This window comes from Corylus avellana, chromosome ca7 (genome assembly GCF_901000735.1).
Source record: "Corylus avellana chromosome ca7, CavTom2PMs-1.0".
Classification (NCBI taxonomy): domain Eukaryota; kingdom Viridiplantae; phylum Streptophyta; class Magnoliopsida; order Fagales; family Betulaceae; genus Corylus; species Corylus avellana.
The window spans coordinates 29,400,672-29,422,734 of record NC_081547.1 but is presented as its reverse complement, the minus strand read 5'-3'; the positions used below and the strand labels follow the sequence as shown (position 1 = coordinate 29,422,734).

At 36.2% G+C, this 22,063-nt stretch overlaps 4 protein-coding genes across 5 annotated transcripts; 3 read left to right on the top strand and 1 right to left on the bottom strand.

Moving 5' to 3' along the window:
* Positions 1-951: 951 nt before the first annotated feature.
* On the top strand, positions 952-3,862 carry LOC132186670 (ferritin-2, chloroplastic-like). Its single transcript, XM_059600664.1, has 8 exons — positions 952-1,397; positions 1,540-1,623; positions 1,706-1,766; positions 1,907-1,994; positions 2,853-2,914; positions 3,042-3,107; positions 3,362-3,425; positions 3,590-3,862. The coding sequence occupies exons 1-8, from the start codon at positions 1,051-1,053 to the stop codon at positions 3,640-3,642; spliced, it is 825 nt and encodes a 274-aa protein (XP_059456647.1). The 5' UTR covers positions 952-1,050; the 3' UTR covers positions 3,643-3,862.
* Positions 3,863-4,478: 616 nt separating this feature from the next.
* On the top strand, positions 4,479-7,769 carry LOC132187454 (ferritin-4, chloroplastic-like). Its single transcript, XM_059601770.1, has 8 exons — positions 4,479-5,468; positions 5,584-5,667; positions 5,802-5,862; positions 5,985-6,072; positions 6,747-6,808; positions 6,929-6,994; positions 7,357-7,423; positions 7,544-7,769. Exons 1-8 carry the CDS (start codon positions 5,122-5,124, stop codon positions 7,582-7,584), a joined length of 816 nt encoding a protein of 271 aa, XP_059457753.1. The 5' UTR covers positions 4,479-5,121; the 3' UTR covers positions 7,585-7,769.
* Positions 7,770-10,096: 2,327 nt separating this feature from the next.
* On the bottom strand, positions 10,097-13,272 carry LOC132187795 (small ribosomal subunit protein eS4z-like). Its single transcript, XM_059602234.1, has 5 exons — positions 13,178-13,272; positions 12,227-12,304; positions 11,935-12,115; positions 11,369-11,466; positions 10,097-10,703 (listed from the first exon to the last, which is right to left on the bottom strand). Exons 1-5 carry the CDS (start codon positions 13,178-13,180, stop codon positions 10,266-10,268), a joined length of 798 nt encoding a protein of 265 aa, XP_059458217.1. The 5' UTR covers positions 13,181-13,272; the 3' UTR covers positions 10,097-10,265.
* A 2,188-nt stretch (positions 13,273-15,460) lies between these two features.
* Positions 15,461-22,045, top strand: LOC132187617 (uncharacterized). 2 transcript variants are annotated; one of them, XM_059601986.1, is made up of 12 exons: positions 15,461-15,726; positions 16,412-16,499; positions 16,983-17,276; positions 17,579-17,737; positions 18,838-18,978; positions 19,117-19,173; positions 19,585-19,723; positions 20,479-20,583; positions 20,750-20,940; positions 21,251-21,292; positions 21,387-21,477; positions 21,774-22,045. In XM_059601986.1, exons 1-12 carry the CDS (start codon positions 15,620-15,622, stop codon positions 21,797-21,799), a joined length of 1,440 nt encoding a protein of 479 aa, XP_059457969.1. In that variant the 5' UTR covers positions 15,461-15,619; the 3' UTR covers positions 21,800-22,045. The 2 variants fall into 2 exon arrangements, with proteins under 2 accessions (XP_059457969.1, XP_059457968.1); XM_059601985.1 differs by having other exon boundaries at positions 15,462-15,726; positions 21,387-22,045.
* Positions 22,046-22,063: the final 18 nt, after the last annotated feature.

Here is a 22,063-nt window from a genome sequence, read left to right as displayed (position 1 = left end):
CCACCCCACGTGGCTGATAGAGAGAGGCAGTGGCGGCGGATGGCGGAGGCTGGCGAAGACAAGGTGGTTGAGGGGCTGTAAGGGAATAAAAATCAAGTGCTTTGATCTCATTTTATTTTTTTGCTCCAACCTGATTTGGCATCTTCTTATTGGTGGGCAAAAAATTCACCCTTTTTATCATAACCAAATTGAAGATATTCCCCAAAAATATTGTTGAGCTTTACATCTTGTCAATTTAATGGGCTAATATTAAACAAATAAAAAATAAAACTCAACTTGAAGGAGACTTTACCATGATTGGAGTGCCATGACAAAGTAAAGTCATTGTTAAGGGAATAGAAAATGAAATGGAGTCGAGTCACTTAATTATTTTAGGAGAAGTTTTTTTTTGAAATAACTAATTGGGTCTTCTTCATTCTAAATAAAATCAAGATGATTATTTTCCACCGTTAAGATCATAAAACCATATAAAATACCAGGTATAAGATTCTTGAATAATGCTGTTACTTACACAGACAAATGTTAACTTCTATTTTTTAAGCAATTAATATAAAATATATCACTTTAAACACGCCAAAGCATTTCTGGTAAATTTTATCTCGAAAAGCTAAGTAGACGTACAACTCAGCGTCTAGAGGCTACCGATTAATGCAAAAAGATTCGTAACCCTTTTGTCTTCTTTTAGCGCGCCCATGAAACGGCACACGACTTGGAGAAGCTGCCAAAAAAGATCAAATTTCTCAATAAATTTATTTATTTATGGCCAACAATTATCCTACCACTCTGAATCTGGACCCAAATTTCCAGATATTTCCAGGATTCCATAGCATACAGCTAGGCAGACCACGAGTGCGCCACGCGCCCGCCTCCACTCTTCAATCTCCACCGCCCACGTGTCTCTCATCCAAATGGCCCATACCGATTCTCTGCTGCTCATATATATCGCTCTCTTCCTCCATCACTCTTCACCACACGCCCTCACATTTCTCATTTCCTCTGGTTCTTGAAATTCCTCGAATTTTCTCTGTTTTTCTCTGTTTCTTTAACACCATGCTGCTTAAGGCCGCCCCAGCTTTCTCTCTTCTGAATCCACCTCGTGGAAAGACTCTTGGACCTCTGTTCTCTGTTTCGTCACCGTCTTCTTGTTCAGTTTCTCCTCTCAACTCTTCGGCTTCTTTGGCTTCGAGTCTCCGATTTTCTTCGGCCAAGAAAGATAGCGGCTCTGCTATCTGCTCGGCTTCGAAGGGTGCGAATAACAAGCCGCTCACCGGCGTCGTGTTCGAGCCTTTTGAGGAGGTCAAGAAGGAGCTCGATCTCGTCCCCACCGTCCCTCAGGTCTCTCTTGCTCGCCAGAAGTACTCCGACGACGTCGAGGCCGCGGTTAACGAGCAGATCAAGTGGGTTTTTTGTTCGGATTTCATTACTTTGATTCTTTTATACTTTGAGAACTCATAGGGTGGTTTTGTTTATTGTGATTCGTTTGTTTGCTCATTCTGATTTTGGGTCTTTTGTTTGTTTGTTGGAAAATTGGAATGACAGTATCGAATACAATGTCTCGTACGTTTACCATGCCATGTTTGCCTACTTTGATAGAGACAACGTTGCGCTGAGGGGTCTTGCCAGGTAATTTTTTCTTTTTCTTTTTTTATTTGTCTCTTTAAACTACTTTTGTTAAATCTGAGTTGCGATATTTTTATGTAAATAGGTTTTTTAAAGAATCAAGTGAAGAAGAAAGGGGACATGCCGAGAAGTTGATGGAATATCAGGTGTTTGATACGTTGCACCTGCATCTTAATTGTTGTTAATACTTTTGTCGTCTTTGATCTGTTTTTATGTCTTCCTTTTTTCTTTTTCTTTTTTGGGTTAAATATAACTTGTGATTTTGTTTGTTTTGGGAAATGCTCAGAACAAACGAGGTGGAAGAGTGAAGCTGCAATCTATACTGATGCCCCTCTCTGAATTCGATCATGAGGAGAAGGGAGATGCGTTATATGGTGAGTTTTCCCTGGACCCCATATGAATTGATCCCAATTCTTCTAATTATGTAATTCAAACGTGGTAATGTACATGCCTGTTTCGAAATGGATGTAGTTTTGATAATTGAAAAATTTTATCCTAAGCTTCCATAGGTATTACATGTGGCGTGAAGGAATAGTAATTCCGGTTTTATATATATATAACTTTGTCTCATATTTATGAGACGTTTGTGTGGTATATAGCATTACTGGGGGGTAATAATAGGCATTTTATGCCTATCTAAAGAGGCTGTTTGTTTGTGTTGTCTGGCTTAAGTTGTTAACCACATTTCTTATTGGGGGGCTGCTGCTTGTGTTGTCTTGTAAAAACAAACACTTTTATCCCACTACTTTCCATTCTGATGGGTAGTGCCAATCGATGTTCTCAATTTTAGCATAGTGGAATGTCAGTGAGATAAAACTATGGTTTCTATTTATTACTCTTTTGTTTGTTTTTACAAGTACTAGCGGATGTGAAAATTAATGAATGTTCTTGATGTATCTTACATCTTTAACAATGTGCATGCAGATGTCGATCTTGTGATATCGTTTAGTAAGATGTATTTTAATGGTCTATTTATGTATGGTGGACAAATGACATATAGCAACATGGCCTGTTATAGTTTTTACATGATATTGTTAACTTGGTAGTTGGGGCAGAGTGATGAATTAATTAATACTTTAGCATTGTTTCTCACGTTTGGGATGAGACAACAAGTATAATATTGTAATTGAAAATGGGGATAAATTGAAGAGTTGGGTCTTTGCTTTGATATCATGTTAAATCATCGGTAAAAATAATATTTTAACATAATGTTATCTATTTTCTTGATTCAGCCATGGAGCTAGTACTGTCTTTGGAGAAGCTAACAAGTGAAAAGCTCTTCAACTTGCACGCCGTAATGCACCTCTCCTTACTCTTGTTGTTTGCTTCGTTCGAGTTATTATATATGCAGGTTGCTTTATTTTGTCTTAAGCCAACGCAAATGCAATTTTTTGATTCGTGCTCTTGACTTTGATCAACAGGTTGCTGAGCGAAACCATGATGTGCAGTTGTTAGATTTTGTTGAAAGCGAGTTTTTAGCTGAGCAGGTAAGCAAAATGTTCTCTCTGCTTTCCCATGTTTGAACAAGAAAGAATCTATGGAAGACCGGGCTCCCCCGCAATTGGGACCCGGAAATTCCCCCTGCCCCTTGTAATCGGGCAGGGAGCCCCCGCTCGTAGGGCCTGCAATTTTTCCCGCTCCTTCTATTTGGTAGGGAATTGCATGTAGGGAATCTCAGCATAGGGGAGGGAATTGATGTTTGATTAGTATGATTTTGGCCTGATGGGTGTTTCTTTTCTAGGTGGAAGCCATCAAGAAAATTTCAGAATATGTTGCACAGCTGAGAAGAGTGGGGAAAGGACATGGTAGGGATCCCCAAGTCCACTTACTTATTGTATACGCATTCTCATGTGCTTCTCGAATTGCATTTTTTTAAAACCCTTTTCTCTTAACTGGCTGTTGCTTAAGCTCTTTTTTTTTTTTTTTTTATTTCCTGGTCCCTAAACTGGGTGGTGTTGTGGATTTTCAGGAGTGTGGCACTTCGATCAGATGTTGCTCCATGAGGAGGAAGCAATTGCTTGATGATGTTTGGTTTTGTTTCTTTCACGTTTACTACTGTGGAAACTGGAGGGTTCTATGCAGTCTTTCATTTTGGTAGTTCTACGTTTAGAGATGCTGATTGTGGTAAGAATTTTGAGGTAGATGTAGAGGGTATAATAATGCATGTGGATTTTGATGTTCATCTCCTCAGTATGGATTCTACTACTACAAGAAAACTAATGAATATTTCCTTTTGCTTGAATTGTGTTGAAGTGCAATATATCACTGGTTTGCTCCAAATGTATGTGACCAATTAGAACAAGCTAAGAACAACCCGTCAGGCTGCAGCCTAATGAGTCGATGACCAAAAGGGCAGGCTTGAGATGAATCATAACTCGGGGCACCATGGATTCGATTCTGTATTAGGAATTTTCCTAGATGACCTTATAGAGTAATTTTATAAGTCTTTTTAGAGTCATTCATATTTCAAATTTAATGATAATTTTAAAAGTCACATCACATTTAGGAGGACTCTAAGAAGACTTTATAGCATTATTCTAACCTTATATATGGTCATGACGGGGTGGTTCATCTATGCGGGAGAGAGAAAAAAGAGAAATAAAAAAATCTTACAAGGTATTGAAAGTTCACTAGAGCAAAAGAATTTTTAGCAAAACTTTTATTTTGAAATATAGCTATATGGAACCAATCCAGTGACTAAATAATGTGGTTTGCCATTCTCAATGGAGGAATGTTACACTTTTCAAAAAAAAAAAAAAATTTGCCTTTCAAATGATAGTATCATGAAATTATTATACATTTTTCAAAATAATAAATTACATAATATCGAAACATATCATATCATATGAGAAGCAGATTTTGGAGACAAATTTTGGGAAGAATATCATTTCTCTTCTCAATGACTATCTCGATAACTAGCAACCACTCCACCATTTAATCAGCCGAAACATAGAAATAATTTGCAGCAAATCGAGCAAGGAAAACATGGGAAACAAAAACAAATAACTACTTTTCTGGCCTCATTAACGATAATTGTGGCATCATGTAAGTAATACTCTAAAATCTATTCTAAACCCATTAAATGATTCTCTCTCAATTTCAATCAATCCCAAGGATTCGTGGAAATCCCCTTGTAAAGCTGCACTCATATGTGTGTATCACCGAAAGTTGTATTAATTTGAAATTCTGAATTATCTTTCGAATGGCAATGAAACAGAGGAAAGAAAAAAAAAATGCAGTAACTATGGAAAGACTTGATCCCAAAGGCAATCTGGATGAGGAAATCTCTCAAATCATAATCTGTCAATTTGTCTTCTCCTTTTTTTTCTGATCGAAATCCTTGATACTGGTTCACTCCCTTCGGTAAATTCAAATTTGCTCAAGCGTCCATATATATCGCCCTCTTTCTCCGTCAGCTCCTCACAACACACATATTTCTCATTTCCTCTGCCTCTTGAAATTCTCTGAATTTGCACTGTGTTTCTCTGTTTCTGTAACACCATGCTGCTTAAGGCTGCCCCAGCTGTCTCTCTTTTGCACCCACCTTGCGGAGAGACTCTGGGTCCTCTGTTTTTCTCTGTTTCATCACCGTCTTCGCGTTCAGTTTCTCCTCTGAACTACTCTTCGGCTTCTTTGCCTTCGAGTCTCCGATTTTCTTCGGCCAAGAAATTTAGCGGCTCTGTTATCTGCTTGGCTTCGAAGGGTGACCTTCCGCCGGCCGGCGTCGCGTTCCAGCCCTTCGAGGAGGCCAAGAAGGAGCTCGATCTCATCCCCACCGACCCTCACCTCTCGCTCGCTCGCAAGAGCTACTCCGACGAGTGCGAGGCCGCGGTTAACGAGCAGATCAAGTGGGTTTTTTGTTTGGATTTCATCGCTTTGAATCTTTTACATGTTTTGTGAATTCATTGTGATTCGTTTGTTTGCTCATTCCGATTTTGAGTCTTTTGTCTGCTCGAATGACAGTATCGAATTCAGTTTCTCGTACATTTACCATGCCATGTTTGCCTACTTTGATAGAGACAACGTTGCCCTGGAGGGTCTTGCCAAGTAATTTTTCTTTTTCTCTTTTATATATATATATTATTTAAACTCTAATTTTTTCCTTTTGTATTTGTCTCTTTCTTCTTCTTGCTTTTTTAATTTTTTGTTAAATCTGAGTTACGATATTTTGTTGTAAATAGGGTTTTTAAGGATTTGAGTAAAACAGGAAGGACAAATGCCGAGGAATTGATGGAATATCAGGTGATATGATGCACCTGCATCTTAATTATTGTTATTACTTTTGCCCTCTTTGATCTGTTTTTATATCTTCTTTTTTGTTTTTTTTACTCGTGACTTTGCTTTTTCTTTTCGGAAATGCTCAGAACAGTCGAGGTGGAAGAGTGAAGCTGCAATCTATAGCGGTGCCTCCTTCTGAATACGATCATTCTCAGAAGGGAGATGCATTGTATGGTGAGTTTTTCCAATTCTTCTAATTATGCAATTCGAGTAGCAAATATAAAAAAATTCTTGTGGAATCCACCTGTTTAAGTAAGTTTCAGACAATTCGTTCCTATAAAAAATTTTCACATTTACTATCTAAATTGTTATGAAACAAATTACTGAAAATCTGTTTGCCAAATCATATTTTTTATGGGGTTGCTTGTGTTGTTTCTCTGGTCTTTCAGGTTGCAAATGCTAAGTTTAGAATGGTGACGAGGAATATTTGCCTTCTGTTTTTACAAGTATTAATGGATGTGTATCTTGTGATATATATCGTTTGCTTAAATGTATTTTAATGGTTTGTTTATGTATGGTGGACAGATGACATGGATTTAATACCATTAATGATTGTTATAGTTTTTACTTTGTTTAATAAAGTTTTTTAGAGAGTGTTTTTTTCACTTTTAGGTTGAAAAAGCTTTTAGATACGATATAAGGTGAAAATAATTTTGAGTATTTTGTGTTTTTAATTGTTTGTTAGAGCGTCTAACCCTAAGCAAAAAGCTCCTCCAAAAAACGTTGTTAAACGAGACCGTTATCTTAGTAGTTGGCATCAAGTGTTGAATTAATACTTTTAACTTTTTTTCTCGTGGAATAGAAAAATATATCATTTTAACATCATGTTATCTATTTTCTTGTTTCAGCTATGGAGCTTGCATTGTCTTTCGAGAAGCTTTCATATGAAAAGCTCCTCAACTTGATCGGCGTAATACATCTCTTCTTACTCCTTGTTGTTTGCCTAGTTTGAGGGCCTTTCTTTTTTCTTTTCTTTTTTTTTTTCTTTTTTCTTTTTATATATATTTGTGCTCTTGATTTTTATCAACAGGTTGCCAAGCGAAACCATGATGCGCCGTTGGCAGATTTTGTTGAAAATGAGTTTTTAGATGGTCAGGTAAGCAAAATGTTCTCTCCATCTTCTAACAATTGGGATCTCGAAATTTCTAGGAGCCTCAATATAGGATAGGATAGTCTTATACCCATGTCTCGATACGACTCAAACCCGACACACAACATAATTGCTGTATATTTTTGACATAACTTGCGAACTCGATCTGAATTCAATCCAAAATTAGAGAGTTAGAGTTAAAAAGTTTGACCCGTTTAGTTAAATAAGTTGAGTTATGGTTGGCTTATATAGTCTTATACCCCTACCTTGACACTACCCGAACCTGACACTCAAACACGACTAGCCACCCCTAGGGGAATTGATGTTGCATTTATATGATTTTGGCCTGATGGGTGTTTCTTTTTTAGATGGAATTTATCCAGACATTATCAAAATATGTTGCACAGCTGAGAAAAGTGGGGAAAGGAGGACATGGTAGGCATTCTCGTGTGCTTCTAGAATTGCATTTTTTTTTTAACCCTTATCTCTTTACTGGTTGCTTAAGCTCTTTTTTCCTGCTCCCTAATTAAACTGGTTGGTGTTGTGAATTTTCAGGAGTCTGGCACTTCGATAAGGTGTTGTACGATGAGTATTAAGGAATTGCTGCTAGATGATGTGTGGTTTTGTTTCATTCATGTTTACCACTGTGGAAACTGGTAGCTTCCTTTAGAGTTTCTGATTGTGGTTAGAATTTTGAGGTTAGATGTAGAAGAAGGCTAGTAGGGACTTGATGTTCATCTCCTCAGTAGGGATTCCACTGCAACAAGAAAGCTAATAAATATTTCCTTTTGCTTGAATTGTTTTGAAGTTCCATATATCTGTCTTGCTCAGTTGCTCCCATTGTGATTTGTGACCAATTAGAATAAGATGAGAACAGGATGATCATTCAAGGTTTGTCTGGTTTTATGGTTTCAATACGCGATATTTAAAAAAGTACAGATATTAAAATCTAATTTTTAAAAATTCAATTAAGTGTTTGGTTAAATTATAGTTTGACATTTTAAAAATATAATTTTTTACTTTTTTAAGCAGTTATTTTTTATTTATTTTTTTTATAAACGCACTATGAAATGAAATGTTTTTTGCGATTTTGTTTAAAAAATAAAAACACTTTTGATGATACAAATTTTTTGTATAATTCACCTTTAAAACCGGCGTACCCTTTTTATTTTAGCAGCTCTGTACACCTATCAGTATTTTAATGTAGCATGTAGGTCGTCCATTTTGTGACTTAAATCCTTTATGTTTTGACTCTAATACCAAACCTTGAATAGAACTCATAATTAAGAACCGGTTTACAAAGAGAGTTTCGCCCAAAAATTATATACATATGATTAAAATTATTCTTAATCAATGTAAGATACTCGCATCGTAACATTTGATGTGCAAGATTGTAAGGCCAAATAGACTCTCATTGCGTACTATCTTTATACTTCACTTTTTTTTTTCCTTTTTTTTTTTAATGTCTGGAAGGAGAACCATACGAGTTGAGGGGCTGGAAACTAGACCTGGGTGCCGGCTAGAGCTCTTGGAACCCATTTTTGGGACCATGATTGTGTCCGATAATGTCAATGCAAGTAGAAATAACTGACTCCATTAATTATTGTACCACTAGAACACGACAACATATAAGAAAGAGAGAAAAAAAAAAACAAAAAAAAAGATAGTTTGCAAGCCAAGCGTGGCATGCAAGCTATTGGGGCGGTCATAAGGACTGGTTAAACCAGTCCTTTGACCAATGGGAGTGGTTCAACCACCCTAAGCCAACTTTTGAAAGTGACCAAACCACCCTCAACTCGGCTAATGAGATTGGTCAAACCAATTTGTAGTTAAAGAGAGTGATTTGGCCATTCTTAAAAGCCAACTTGAAAGTGGTCAAATTACTCCCAATAACCAAATGAAGTGATTTGGTCATTCTCAACCGCTTATACGCCACTCGTATTACAATCTACCTAGATCTTTCATTTTAAATTAAACAGTTCAAATCAAACTTATTAAGCCTTTCAAGTTTTGATAAATCAGACTCTTGGTCCCTAAGTTTTAATAAATGAGAAAGAATGAACATTCACAGCCTTCATTATCTTGTAGATTTTGGCTCTTTCGAAGAAGGAAAGCGATCGAAAGTCGAGGGCTGAAAACTTTTCACTAGTCGGATTCAATTGATTGCAGGATTCTTGGGTTCTCCCATAAAATTTGCTTGCAAAGCTCCATCAAAGCAAATCGTGGGTCGCTCAGTGTCCAAGAAATTATTCTTGCTTCTTTCAACTTTCGCCCTTATGATTTGTTAAAAGGGGGACCCTCCTTGTCTTTGCATGTTCTTGGCATAAAAACCATGAAAATTATCAACAATATATTTCCGATATATCCCGAATTTCATTGGTCTCTGTCTCGCTTTCTCCTACATCGAAGGTTTATCTTAATGCACTGCCACCGACTGGCACATTCCAGATCTTCAAAGAGAATGCAGCAAATACTGGAAGCACTTTCGACACTTTCATGACGCATGCCTTTATGGTATCCAGTGTTTTTATAACATAGATTAACATGTAACCTGGACGAATTTTTCGGATGCACTCCTATTTGACAAACAAATTAAGGAAACAGCTAAAATATTTTTTATAAATCCCCACTCTTTTCTTTTTAACCATGAATGTCTTAAAAAAAAAAATCTCATTTCAAAAACTCGCTCAAAACTTTCGTCTATTTTGAAACTTTCTAGGTGTGGACGGAAATCGCCACCACCTACAAGAAAATCCGAGAATTAGTATTCCCTACAACTGGGATGCCCGAATTGCAGTGTTATTTGGGCAATCCCCAAAGAAGGGAGCTCTAGAGCCCACCAGGCCCAGGTGGCCTCGGGTGCAAGGCTTACAAACCTAACGCTGTGGGCTGCCCGACACAGAAATTCAGAATTGTAGGGGAATCCCAATCCATGAAAATCCAGTACCTTGCAAGTCTCATGACGTCACGTAGAATTATGAGCTTATAACCTACAGATGGCCTCTACGTGATGCTACTACTATTTGTCGCAGGAAAGCTTGCCCATCTATGGCCAGAAAGAACGAAGAAATTCATCCAGAGAAAGAAAAATACCACGAGAACCAAATATTAAAGTAGTCAAGCAAAATTTTCAAGTCGAAATAACAATAGTTTAAGATAATCTTTTCAAACTTCGAAGCATAATAAAAAGGACAAAAAAATGGAGCATAAATCCGGGATCAAACTACAAAATAACTGTCAACTTAGTCACTTTGAAGAATGTTTTTACCAAGATTCTTTATGCTGTAGATGCAGCTGCTTCTGCTCCATGCCTCTTCCTGGCCTCTTCAATGATTGTCAGCTTAATACCCTTACCCTTAGGAAGGGAAACCCATGGCTTTGTCCCCTTTCCAATGATGAACACATTCCCCAACCGAGTTGCAAATTCATGCCCACTGGCATCCTGAACATGGATGGTCTCAAAGGTACCCTTATGCTTCTCCCTGCTCTTGATGACTCCAACACGTCCCCTATTCCTTCCACCTGTCACCATGACTACATTCCCAACATCGAACTTGATGAAATCTGTGATCTTGTTGCTCTCCAGGTCTAGCTTGATTGTGTCGTTTGCCTTAATTACAGGGTCCGGGTAGCGGATGGTTCGTCCATCATAGGTGTTCAGGTAAGGGATACCTTTTTGGCCAAACTGAACAGAGCGGACTTTGCAGAGCTTAAACTGCAAAAGCACACTAAAAATGTCAGAATAACACGATTAAGGATGATCCATGACACAAAAAGACTAATATGTTTTATTATTGTCTATTAAAACTTTATGACTTAGGACAACTCACTGATAAACATCTGGAATTCTATGTAATTGCAAACTTTACATAGACAGTATATGAGACAAATAACTAGAGGAATAAAAGCAAAGCTTGACAGGTTGAAATGTGGAAGAAATCCTTTGTCATCCATGATAGTGAAGCTGAGAAGTTGATTTGGTCTTTATTGATACTAGGTTCACCTTGTGTATACACTGATGGGATATCTCTTCACAAAGGGCATGCACTTCAATATGCTGAAAACTCTCTTATATCAAATCATTGTTAAATGAGGTGTCTTTAGAGAGTGGAACCCAAGGAACTTTGAAGTTCGTGAAAATGGATAGTTAGAGATGAAGAAGAAGATGTTACAATCCCTATATCTATGGAAAGTGGCATGAAATAGTAGCATGTTTCTAATTTTTTTTATTTTTTCCAACTACGTTCTTTTTCTATATGAAAAAAATATCAAATCATTCATAACTAGCAAAAACTACATTCACTCACTCCCAAGATTTAAATCATATCCTTGCTAAAGAAAGTAACTAAACGCATATTTAAGAGGACAGAATGGCATTACCTTTGCCTCTTCATCCCTAATTGAGTGGAGACGGAACCGACCCTTGGTGTCATAAAGGAGACGGAAATTCTCATTTGTTTTAGGGATTGATACAACATCTGTGATAACCAAGCATAATTTAATAGAAGAGTACATTCCCAACCAATAAGATCAAATAAATAAATGTTAGGACAAATAAATACTGGGCACCTAAAATGAAGCAGGCATCATCCTACATGTCAAAAATTGATCAAAACAACTAAAACTATTGTCTGCCTCAAGCCATGGAATATGTAATACAGTAAAGAGTATGGCTAATTGCCCTGCACTATTTTTTCCTACAGTAGTTGCAACATTCTATATATGTGGGTTCAACTATCCAAATCATATCTTTGAGCGAACTTCTGCTCAGCATTCCCCTTTAACAAATATTAATTTGCTAACTTTCCTTTTATTTCCCTCAATTGCATTCCCACTTCCACATGAGACCATTTCATGAAAATACAACGCATCACACAAATACAAATACAAATACAACCAAATATCCAATTTTTTAATAAAAAAAATCAAGAGTTTGATGTGCATACCCATGAATCCTGCAGGATAAGTTTTATCCGTCCTGACCTTCCCATCAACCAGAATATGGCGTTGCATCAAAATGGCAATGACCTCACGGTAAGTGAGAGCATACTTCAACCTGTTTCGTAGAATAAGGATCAATGGAAGGCATTCCCTGGATTTGTGAGGTCCAGATGAAGGCTTGGGAGCCTACACAGAGAGAATAAAATTAATTAAAAAGTCAAAGAGTACATTTTCTAAACAGGTGTACCATGCAAAACATCATCATGTTGGGACAAAAAACACTTAAATTTGACTTACAAATGCACCACCAAGTTTGTCGAGCATCCAATGCTTTGGGGCATTGAGCCTCTTCAAATGTTTCTTCAATCCTCTCGCCTGTTATAGCCACACAACTGATATTTAAGAAACCAAAGAATCCATCTTGAAGACAACAAATAAACATTTAATCAACATGCAATTGGGTTGTTTTGCTTCCTAAAGGATAATAGCACCCTAAATACCCAAGATGTAAATGTATCATTGACCAATACCATCTGATCAGATAATTTCTGCACAATTTATTGAGACCTTAAAATCACTGCTTCCCTTTTCCAACTAAAAATGAGTACAAATAAACACTAAGAAAGTTTGTAGCCATTCCTTCATTAAAAAAATAGGTTTAATAATATGTATTAGTGAGTAAAAAAAAATTCAACAATTGTTACCATTCATAACAAAATTTGGGATAAGCGCATAAAAGTCGTAAAAATGACTCCCTCCATCATATCCATTATGTGATGACTCCAAAAAAATTAAATTACATGTTCTATCGCTCACACTCAAGATCGGTAGATACGCGCATTAGATTATATAAACAATATTGAAACATGCAAATTCAATGGGACAACGCCTAAAAAGCCTAAAATGCTTAAAAACACAGAAACGAAACCCCATCTCCTGTTTACCATCAAACAGGAGCTTTAAAACCACCTACCCATATCATATTTGAATCCAAATCTGGATGTTAAGAAGAACCCATTTGAATGTGATTGGCGTGTTACCATTACCACCACTCAACAACAACAAAAACCAAAAAAACAAAACAAAACAAAACAAAACTTTTGTGTAGTAAAAAAGCCAGCCTTCACATTGTGTACAAAGTTAAACAGATTCTCCTAGGAATATAACAGTGAGATATAGAAGATCCAATTTCAAAAGGCTCAATAAGATCAGTTAAAGAGCGTAGAAGGTCAAGAAATGAGAACGAACCATTTTTGTTTGGTGCGCTTGAAGATCTCTTGGGAAGGGGCTGCGCCTCCTCTGCTGCTTCCTCTAGCGCTCTGAGAAGTGAGAGCCTCGAGTAGTGAGGGCAACCTTAAACCCTAATATCATATATAATGGAAGTTGTACTTGGGCTGGGCGAAAATAGACCTTTTATGGGCCTATACTGCTAACAGAAGCCCAATTTCATTTCTCTATGAGGTTTGAACCTGAAGACGCACACAATTTTGGGCCGGAAAAAGTACAGGTATTTTTTTTAGAACCAAGGCTATTGGGGCTCAATTCAACTATCTAAGACCGGAAATTTATTGAACTATTCCATGCTAGGATGTCTTTGTTGTTTTTTTTTTTTTTACATGTCTGCACAAGAGGGTAAAGGAAAATTCAAATTAGTGACTTCTGTTTCATTAGGTGTGATCGCAGCCAATTGAGCTACCTCTTGAGGACGATATCTCTGTCGTTTTTGTTTTTTTTTTGTTTTTTTTTTAATAAGTACTCTATCGTTTTTGTTTGTGTTCTTGTAATTTTCATTTTCCCCCACTTTGAATAGATAAAAAAAAAAATACTGAAAATTGAAAATTTGAGGCCATTATTACCTTTTTATGAGGTAAAAATCTTGCTGTTTTTTTTTTGTCGTGCGGAGAATTTGGTCATGTGGTATCATGCCTCTTTACTTTTATCAAATGAATATGGTTTGATTGGGACAAATCACTTATAAATTGATGTGATAATTTTACATGATACTTGTTACACCAACCATTAAATTGACGTAATGACACTCACACAGACACCCCAATTATCTTGTCTCCTCATTTGAGCACCGTTTTGATGTTAACATAGAGAACAAACATACACATATCGACTTCATGATCAGGTTGTTGGGTCTTTATTCGTGGAGACCACAGCTTGGGATGTCTCCTCGTTTGGACAAGATTTATCAAACACTATAATAAGGGCACGTTTGATACATGAAATTACTATACTGTTAGGAAAATGAATGGTTATTATTGGGAATGAAAAAATGTTGAATAAAATAGTTATTTAGTTTGGTGACAATGTATTTGTTTTCATTGGTATTAAATCAAAATTATTAAAATACCCACAAATTTTTTTTTTTTTTCAAAAATAACTCGCATTATTTATTTATTTATTTTTTTTAAAAAAAAAAAAAACTAAAACTAAAACTAAAACTAGTTGCATTTTGTGAGTGGCTAACCACCACAAAAGAACCATAGGGTACGTGGTCATACCACCCCCAAAGCCCCTCAATCAGAAGTGGTGCAACCACCCCCAAAGCCTACTTGCGGCCACTTTAAATGGCAATGTGAATGGTGTGGCCACTCTCAGGATTTTGTTATGGGTGCCCAACCACCCTCGGGCATCCACATAATGCATTAAGTTTTAGATTTATTTTTTAAGGTGCTTGAAAAACGTAAAAAGAGAAAATTGTAGACGATAGTGAGTAAAGGTTTGTTCTTCAAAAATGATGAAGAAATGGATAGCAAATATTATATTTGCTTAGAACGCCGCTTCTTATTACGAATTTGGAAGTATTTTCATAAGATCTTCATTCTCTTTTTCATTTTGATCAAGAATGATAATGATTATCCCTTGTAACCATTTTCTAATTCAATTAAAAAAAAAAAAAAAAAATCTGCCTACCCAAAATTATGGTCCCAACATCTCTGCCCATAACCTAAGCGGGTTGGCAAAAAAATGGCAGAAGTGGGATCCAGATCCCCCCATTGGAGGGGGAATTGGAGATTCAGATTATCTAATTATCAATCTTAGCCATTCAATTCAATATTATCCAACTGTTCACATACTGTCACATGTTCCATTAAAGTTTAAATAATAAACTATTATTTAACTTTTAAAAAGAAAATTAAAATTAAAATAATAAAAATATATGGGGTAACCACCCTAGCTGAGCCCTAGGGAAGCCACCCCAATCGGAGCCACCCTTGGCCACCTATATTTTTTTATTATTTTTATTTTTATTTTATTTTATTTTTAAAAGTTAAATAATATTTTATTATTTAAACTTTAGTGGGATACGTAGCGGTCAGTGAGCTATTGGATAATATTGAAGGGCCAAGATTGATAATTGGGGAATCTCCAATTTCCTCCCGAGGGGAGAGGATCCGGATCCGCGGAGGTGGGCCTTTTCTTAACCGGCCCGCTGTGCAGGCCTATTTTGTACAACCAGAACTATCGAGAAAAAGCCACGTGACATTCTTAGACGGGGGAATGGCGTCACCTTCGTGTACATAAAGGAAGCACCAGTTGGCAACACATTGGGAATTTTGCTTTCCCTTTATAGACCGATAGGGGACGTTTTCACCTCTTCAATTCTTTCCCGTTTGTTCGTCCTTTCAAGAGCGACACAGAAATTGCACAGAGAGAGAGAGAGTGAGAGTGAGAGAGAGAATGGAGAAGTCTTTGGCTTTTCTGCTGCTACTGTTTTTATCACATTTAACTTATTCAAATGCAGACGAAGCTTTCGATGTTCGGCAACATCTATCTACCGTGACCAGGTCCACCCTCTCTCTCGCCTCCACTAAATCACACACTAATCACAAACAAAACAGATTATACATTATTCACTTCTGATGTTTTAGCTTTCTGTTTCGCATTGGTTCTGAATTGATCTTATCCTGCCCCTAAAAATTACTGATTCAGTGGTAGAATTTTGATCTTACTATTCTGTTTGGCTGCCGAGAAATTTGAGGAAACGAATAGAAAGTATGAGCTATTGTTTTTAATATGCTGTATTGTTGTGCAATAAACGAATAAGAAAATCAGAATCGGGAATGAAATAGTCTCAAGTTAAGTAAGTTCTCTATTTGTCCCGCGTAGCATGTGGGAAGCTGAATCTGCAAATGCTAGATTACCAACTCTCCTGTAAAACCTTGAAAAAGTTTAGGATTATAGGAAAATAAGAAAAAATTCTCTCAAGAGTGTTTCTTAGTATAAAACTGAATAACAATGAACAATTATCACAACTCTTGAGATAGTTTTCCCATGTTTTCCTATAATCCTATAATATTTTGAGGCTTTATAGAAGAATTTGTAATCTAGTGTTTGCAAATTCAGCTTGCATCCCTATGCGTGTGCAGTGCTCATAGTTTCGTTCTTGCAGTTATTGTTAGTAGAAGACCGGACGATAAGATTTGGTGGTTTCATCTAATTAATAATTATGTTTCTTTATTTTCCGTGCAGATATGGTCTCGTAAAAGAAGTTGCTGAGAATTCCTTTGTACCTTCCAATGTTCCTGATGGATGTAATCCTATCCACTTAAGTCTTGTGGTAATTTCACTTCACAGGCTTTAGATTGTCAATACTTGATTTTGTCATTTATTTAGTAGCTTGCACATCTTTCATGTTGATTAGACACTCGTTTTATAGATTATGGCATTAGATATAATGTCGAATTTGAAGGCACCTCTAACGTGGCTTTTGAAGAGAGGACAAGATGGAGAGGAGAAGAGATAAAAATAAAAGACGATGTAGAATAAAACATTGAAAAATAAATAAAAGAGAGCTCTTCAAAGAAAACCCCATATAAGCGAGGTATTGCAGTTTGGATTAGCCCAGTATAGTGTATAATATAATTTGTTTGCACATTTTTATATCAGGGCACCTTGGAAATTTTGTACATATGTGCTGTTTAACATGATTCTGTTATCTCGCTTTGATCATGTAGTAATAACGTGATACTCATTCAGCGCCTCAAAGGTTAATTTATGCTTTGATAAACCCAAAAACACCTAATGCAACTTTTATTGTCAGGCGAGGCATGGAACTCGTTCTCCTACGAAGAAACGGATAAGAGAGTTAAACAGTTTGGAAGATCGTCTAAAAGTACTTCTAAGAGATGCTGCAGAACAGAAACTGTCTTTGGAAAAAATTCCTTCCTGGTTTAGAGGATGGGAATCTCCTTGGAAAGGAAAGTCGAGGGGTGGAGAACTAATTATCAAAGGAGAGGACGAACTGTATGATCTTGGTATCAGGATTAGAGAAAAATTTCCAGATCTGTTTAATGAGGAATACCACCCTGACGTGTATGCAATAAGGGCAACTCAGGTGAGCTGTACTTAAGTTTTATTTCTTTCTTTCAATCTTGTAAAAATGCTTTCTATCGAAATGTTTCCTCGGGCATTTCTTATGAGATTCAGTGTCAGAAATTAATGGCAAGTTATTCTACCTGATGCTTTGCTGTCATTTCTCACTCTGGAGCTGTGCTCTATAATTACTTTTTTGGGTTGAGGTGCTAAACTGGTCTTGGTTGATTGCATTATTTAGTCTGTGATTATGGTCTAAGATACTTCTGTTTTCCTCCCTCTAAAACCTATAAACTTATTTATCTTTGTCTTCTGATGAGATAGGTTCCTCGGGCGTCAGCTAGTGCTGTAGCATTTGGAATGGGGCTCTTCAGTGGGAAAGGAAATCTTGGACCAGGACGTCATCGAGCTTTTGCTGTCACTAGTGAAAGCCGTGCAAGTGATATATTGTTAAGGTTTTATGATTCTTGTGAAAACTACAAGGTATTTTATGTATGACATTTTCTTTTGGATTTCAAAGTTTTACAATAAAGCATGATTTTCAGTTTTAAAGATTTCTATTGCAGAATACATTAAGACTGCTCAAACTTAATGTGATGTAGAGAGAAATGTACAGGATTCAATAAGTTTGTCATTCTTGATGGTTTAGGCCCTCATATATTTCTGAATTCAAAACCATGTTAGCTTGCGTTATAGTAGGAGCATTCTTGTGTGAACAGCCCATTTTAGTGTGAAGAAGAAGTAGAATATGTGCAAAGAAAGTCACATTTATCTGATTTTACTAACAATATACTGTTCTTGTTGGTGGTATAATATTTTCTTTTACTGCCTCTATCTACATTGGTATTTTGCCTGCCTTTTGTCCTCAACGCAACCTTAAGTCATATTTTTTGAACCCATATTAGATAGACCTTTTGTCCATCTCATTATAAAAAGTTGTTGCCTAAAGTTCTCTTTTGTCAAAACTGGAAATTGTTTGATTAATTTGTAGGCTTGACCTTGTTGTCATGCTGTAGAACGTATTATGTGTAAAATTCTGGTCCCCATAGATTTGAACATTGAAATATCTTCTTTTGTGTGTGTGTGATCATGAGCATATAATCAATAATTTTATAGAATTTTGTTTTTTAATAAAGTTTTATTACTTATTAAAAAAAATATATGTACTGTAACTATCAACAAAAATTCTTTAAAACCTAATACCTTATGATTTAAGTCACTGAAAAGTTCAAGGAATGTTTTCATATTTTTTCTGTTATAGATGTATAAACTTAAATCTTGTTTCAATCTATAAAAATTGACACTTATATCTTAAGAAAGGGCATTTAGATTACTGAAAGCAAGCGAAGGGGGAAGATAATATTCACATGATTAGGTGGTGGATTACCCATATTATAAGGGCCAATTGGCATTTTCTCTCCTCATAACTGTGGAGAGAGAACTCATGGGTTCAATTTGTACAGATGTGTGAATTGTATCTACCTATCACAAAAAGTAAAAAAAAGAACGACTGGGTCATGGATTTTTGCATGGCGTATCTGTGTCACAGTGCTTCACATGTCAGTATACACTATCTGATGCAGGATTTCAGGAAAAGGCAGGAGCCTGCTGTTGATAAGCTTAAGGAACCCATCTTTGATGAAATTACCTCTGCATTAGCGAGTCGCTATGGGTTGAATTTTACAAGGCAGGATACTTCTTCTCTCTGGTTTCTGTGCAAACAGGTGATTATTTCGCCCTTTCTTTCAGTTATTTTATGACCACCTAATTCTGGTTATTGCATGAGTCTAGAATTAATTTGTTGGTGATCAATTGAGACTCGCCTCTTTTACAATTGTCCCACTGGTTTTCCAATTTGGCAGGAAGCATCCTTGCTGGACATTACTAATCGAGCTTGTAGTCTTTTCAGCCCTTTCGAGGTACATGAGATTTATTATTTGATTTAATCATTTATTCTTGTTTTTGCATAATTGGTTCCCTGATAAACCTTGTGCAGCTTCTTGTCTACTCCTAGTCGTATGAGAAAATTAAATTTTGATCTGCAACATCACCAACTGTATAAAGAAGAGTACATCCTATGTCAAAGTTCATCTTTAATAAATAGTTTTTATTTTTAGGTTGTTTATGTTATTGTTCTCGGGCTGAAAAAGTAAGAAAGCTTGTTGTGGTTGATTTGACAATTCTAAGAAAACAAATATTTTCTTCAGCCCTGATAATTGACATCTTTTCTGGTCAAGTCTATATTGTTTGTTCAGTAATATAAGTTAGGAAATAATTCTTGTTTCTTCTTTATATGCTTATTAATATGCAAAATTTATTTTTGTGTTTAGATTGCTTTGTTGGAGTGGACAGATGACCTGGAGCTGTTTATATTGAAGGGTTATGGTAATTCCTTGAACTATCAAATGGGAGTTCCATTACTTCAAGATGTTTTGCAAGTCATGGAACAAGCTATCAAGGCCCAAGAAGGTATTTAGATTTTTTTATTTTCACTCCAACAGTAATTATCCAAAAAAAAAAAAAAAAGATTTTCACCCTAACAGTGTTCATATAAAAGCCATGTCCTCTGATTCGAATTTGATGATTGGTCACTTTTTCACTTTGATCAATTGTTGATTTTGTCTACTTTATCTCTGACTTCAAATTTGACGATAGCATACTTTTTCACTTTTATCAATCTTTGATAGGTTACTTTCGTATTATCAATTGTTTATTTTGGTATGATCGTTTTATTTTTTGATAAGCATGCTATTTTGTGGTAGCTCAAAGTGGGGAAGTTCCATATTAGCAGGCTGGGCCTAGGATGGGTACCGATAATATGGTCTGAGGCAACTGCCAACACCTGTTTGATTTTCTCATAGTGCTGCGCTCTCTGTTAATGATATTAATTCCTTGCCTCATATAGCATGTTATGATTGTGGTTATTGTTTCTTTCTGTATTCATGCCTCAATTAGATCTGTGGGTCACTTGTCCACCAATTGAAAAATATATGTCATGTAGGTCAGACTGAAATCCACCTTGTATCTTTATATATTTTAAATTAGACATGGTTTGTCTTTTAATTTCTGATGAAATATTTTGTATATTTACTGCAATTATTTTTTTGATAAAAGAAAGAGCCTCATTTGAATTAAAAGTGGTTGCTTGACCTTATTAAATTTGTTTTCAAAAGCTTTAATGCATCTCTCGAGCCTAAATTATTTTGCTACTCCTTTCTTCATAGAAAAACATGCTCGTGGAAGCTATGAAAAGGCAAGACTTCGGTTTGCACATGCGGAAACTGTGGTTCCATTCTCATGTCTGCTTGGACTTTTCCATGAAGGATCTGGTTTGTGCTTAACATTCTGTATTTCTCTTATGATGTGTTTGTATGTGTATGTGTATGTGCTTGCGTATGTGTGTGTGCAGCATTTTTAAGCATAAACTATATCTGCTTGCATATGGGTTCTCGCTATAGGCTGTCTTCTTAGCAAGTTCTATCTTTATAATTACAGGATATGAACAAATACAAAGGGAACAGCCCTTGGAACTTCCTCCAAAGCCACCCCAAAAGAGAAATTGGAGGGGCAGCACCGTGGCACCTTTTGCCGGGAATAACATGCTGGTTCTGTACAGCTGTCCAGCTAACTCTTCAAGCAAGTACTTTGTGCAAGTACTGCACAATGAAGATCCCATTCCAATGCCGGTGAGCATTTTTTGCCTCATCTCGTCCACCCCCCAAAAAAAAACACGTGTCAATTTTTAGTTATGTCTACTATATTTGGGATTTTAGATTCTCTTTTTAAATGTAACATGAGAAGTACGCTAAAATATGTATTCTAAAGTAAATCTTAATGTTCAAATTATTATGCTGACTTTCTGTTTGTCCAATTATGGGTGTCCACCATTGTCAAGCTGGACCACATCCTGCTATATTGTCGCAAGTTATTGTATGCCTTTCTGATGTGTACTGATTTAACTTTTAAGACATTAATGTATTGTATTTCATTGAATAGGGTTGTGATGGTTCTGATTTCTGTCCGTTCGAAGTTTTTAAGGTACTAATACAGTCCAACTTTAATACTCAGGGAGAGGATCGTTTATTATATGCTCATTGTAGAACTTATATTATTTATTTTTTCCTTTGTTCAGGAAAGAATAGTTGCTCCTCATCTGAAGATCGATTACAATAAAGTTTGCGCTGTAAAGCTGGAAAAACCAGAGCAGAACCCTTCTATAACCAGTAAGTTATCACTGCTGTTCCGTTGGCCCTTCGTGCAGGGGAATGATGATAAACAGTCTCGCAAAGATGATTTGTAGTTAATTTTTCAAGATAGGAAAGAAATATTTTTACGTTCTTTTTATCTTTTTTGTACTCGTTGGCACTGCTGTATTAACATAAATTTCAGCCACACTCCTAGCAGAGGTTGATTTTGTGTGGCTTCCACTGTTAATACAAAAAATGCTTACACTAATCCTAACCCAGAAGTTTTAAATCTGGAGTATTAAGGAGCGTGATGTTGTTTAATTGTTTTCCAGGTTGCCTAGTGGCTAACACAAATTAGTGACTCCTTGGGTCCAGGTCTTGCCTGATTTAAGTACTTTGGGAAGTAGGTGTCATTTTGCAGTTTTAGCTCAAGTGTTTAAAGAATAATATATATGAGATGTATCAATTTTGATTGAACTCTGTAATTTATTATTTTATGAAGCACTTGTGACACCTAAGAGAGAATTTTATAGATGGGTCATTGCAAAATGCAAAGTGTACACATACAGTATTAATATCCCAACTCCAATTCAGGTTCATCTCAGTCAAATCATCTCCAATC

Coding starts and splice junctions, on each gene's coding strand:
- LOC132186670 (XM_059600664.1), top strand. CDS start 1,051: ATGCTGCTTAAGGCCGCCCCAGCTTTCTCTCTTCTGAATCCACCTCGT. Junction 1,398..1,539: donor GCGGTTAACGAGCAGATCAA/GTGGGTTTTTTG, acceptor TTGGAATGACAG/TATCGAATACAATGTCTCGT. Junction 3,108..3,361: donor GCGAGTTTTTAGCTGAGCAG/GTAAGCAAAATG, acceptor TTTCTTTTCTAG/GTGGAAGCCATCAAGAAAAT.
- LOC132187454 (XM_059601770.1), top strand. CDS start 5,122: ATGCTGCTTAAGGCTGCCCCAGCTGTCTCTCTTTTGCACCCACCTTGC. Junction 5,668..5,801: donor GCCCTGGAGGGTCTTGCCAA/GTAATTTTTCTT, acceptor TGTTGTAAATAG/GGTTTTTAAGGATTTGAGTA. Junction 6,809..6,928: donor AGCTCCTCAACTTGATCGGC/GTAATACATCTC, acceptor TTTTATCAACAG/GTTGCCAAGCGAAACCATGA.
- LOC132187795 (XM_059602234.1), bottom strand. Junction 12,116..12,226: donor ACAAACTTGGTGGTGCATTT/GTAAGTCAAATT, acceptor CTCTCTGTGTAG/GCTCCCAAGCCTTCATCTGG. Junction 10,704..11,368: donor TTAGGGATGAAGAGGCAAAG/GTAATGCCATTC, acceptor GTGCTTTTGCAG/TTTAAGCTCTGCAAAGTCCG.
- LOC132187617 (XM_059601985.1), top strand. CDS start 15,620: ATGGAGAAGTCTTTGGCTTTTCTGCTGCTACTGTTTTTATCACATTTA. Junction 15,727..16,411: donor CATCTATCTACCGTGACCAG/GTCCACCCTCTC, acceptor TTTTCCGTGCAG/ATATGGTCTCGTAAAAGAAG. Junction 17,277..17,578: donor ATGCAATAAGGGCAACTCAG/GTGAGCTGTACT, acceptor CTGATGAGATAG/GTTCCTCGGGCGTCAGCTAG.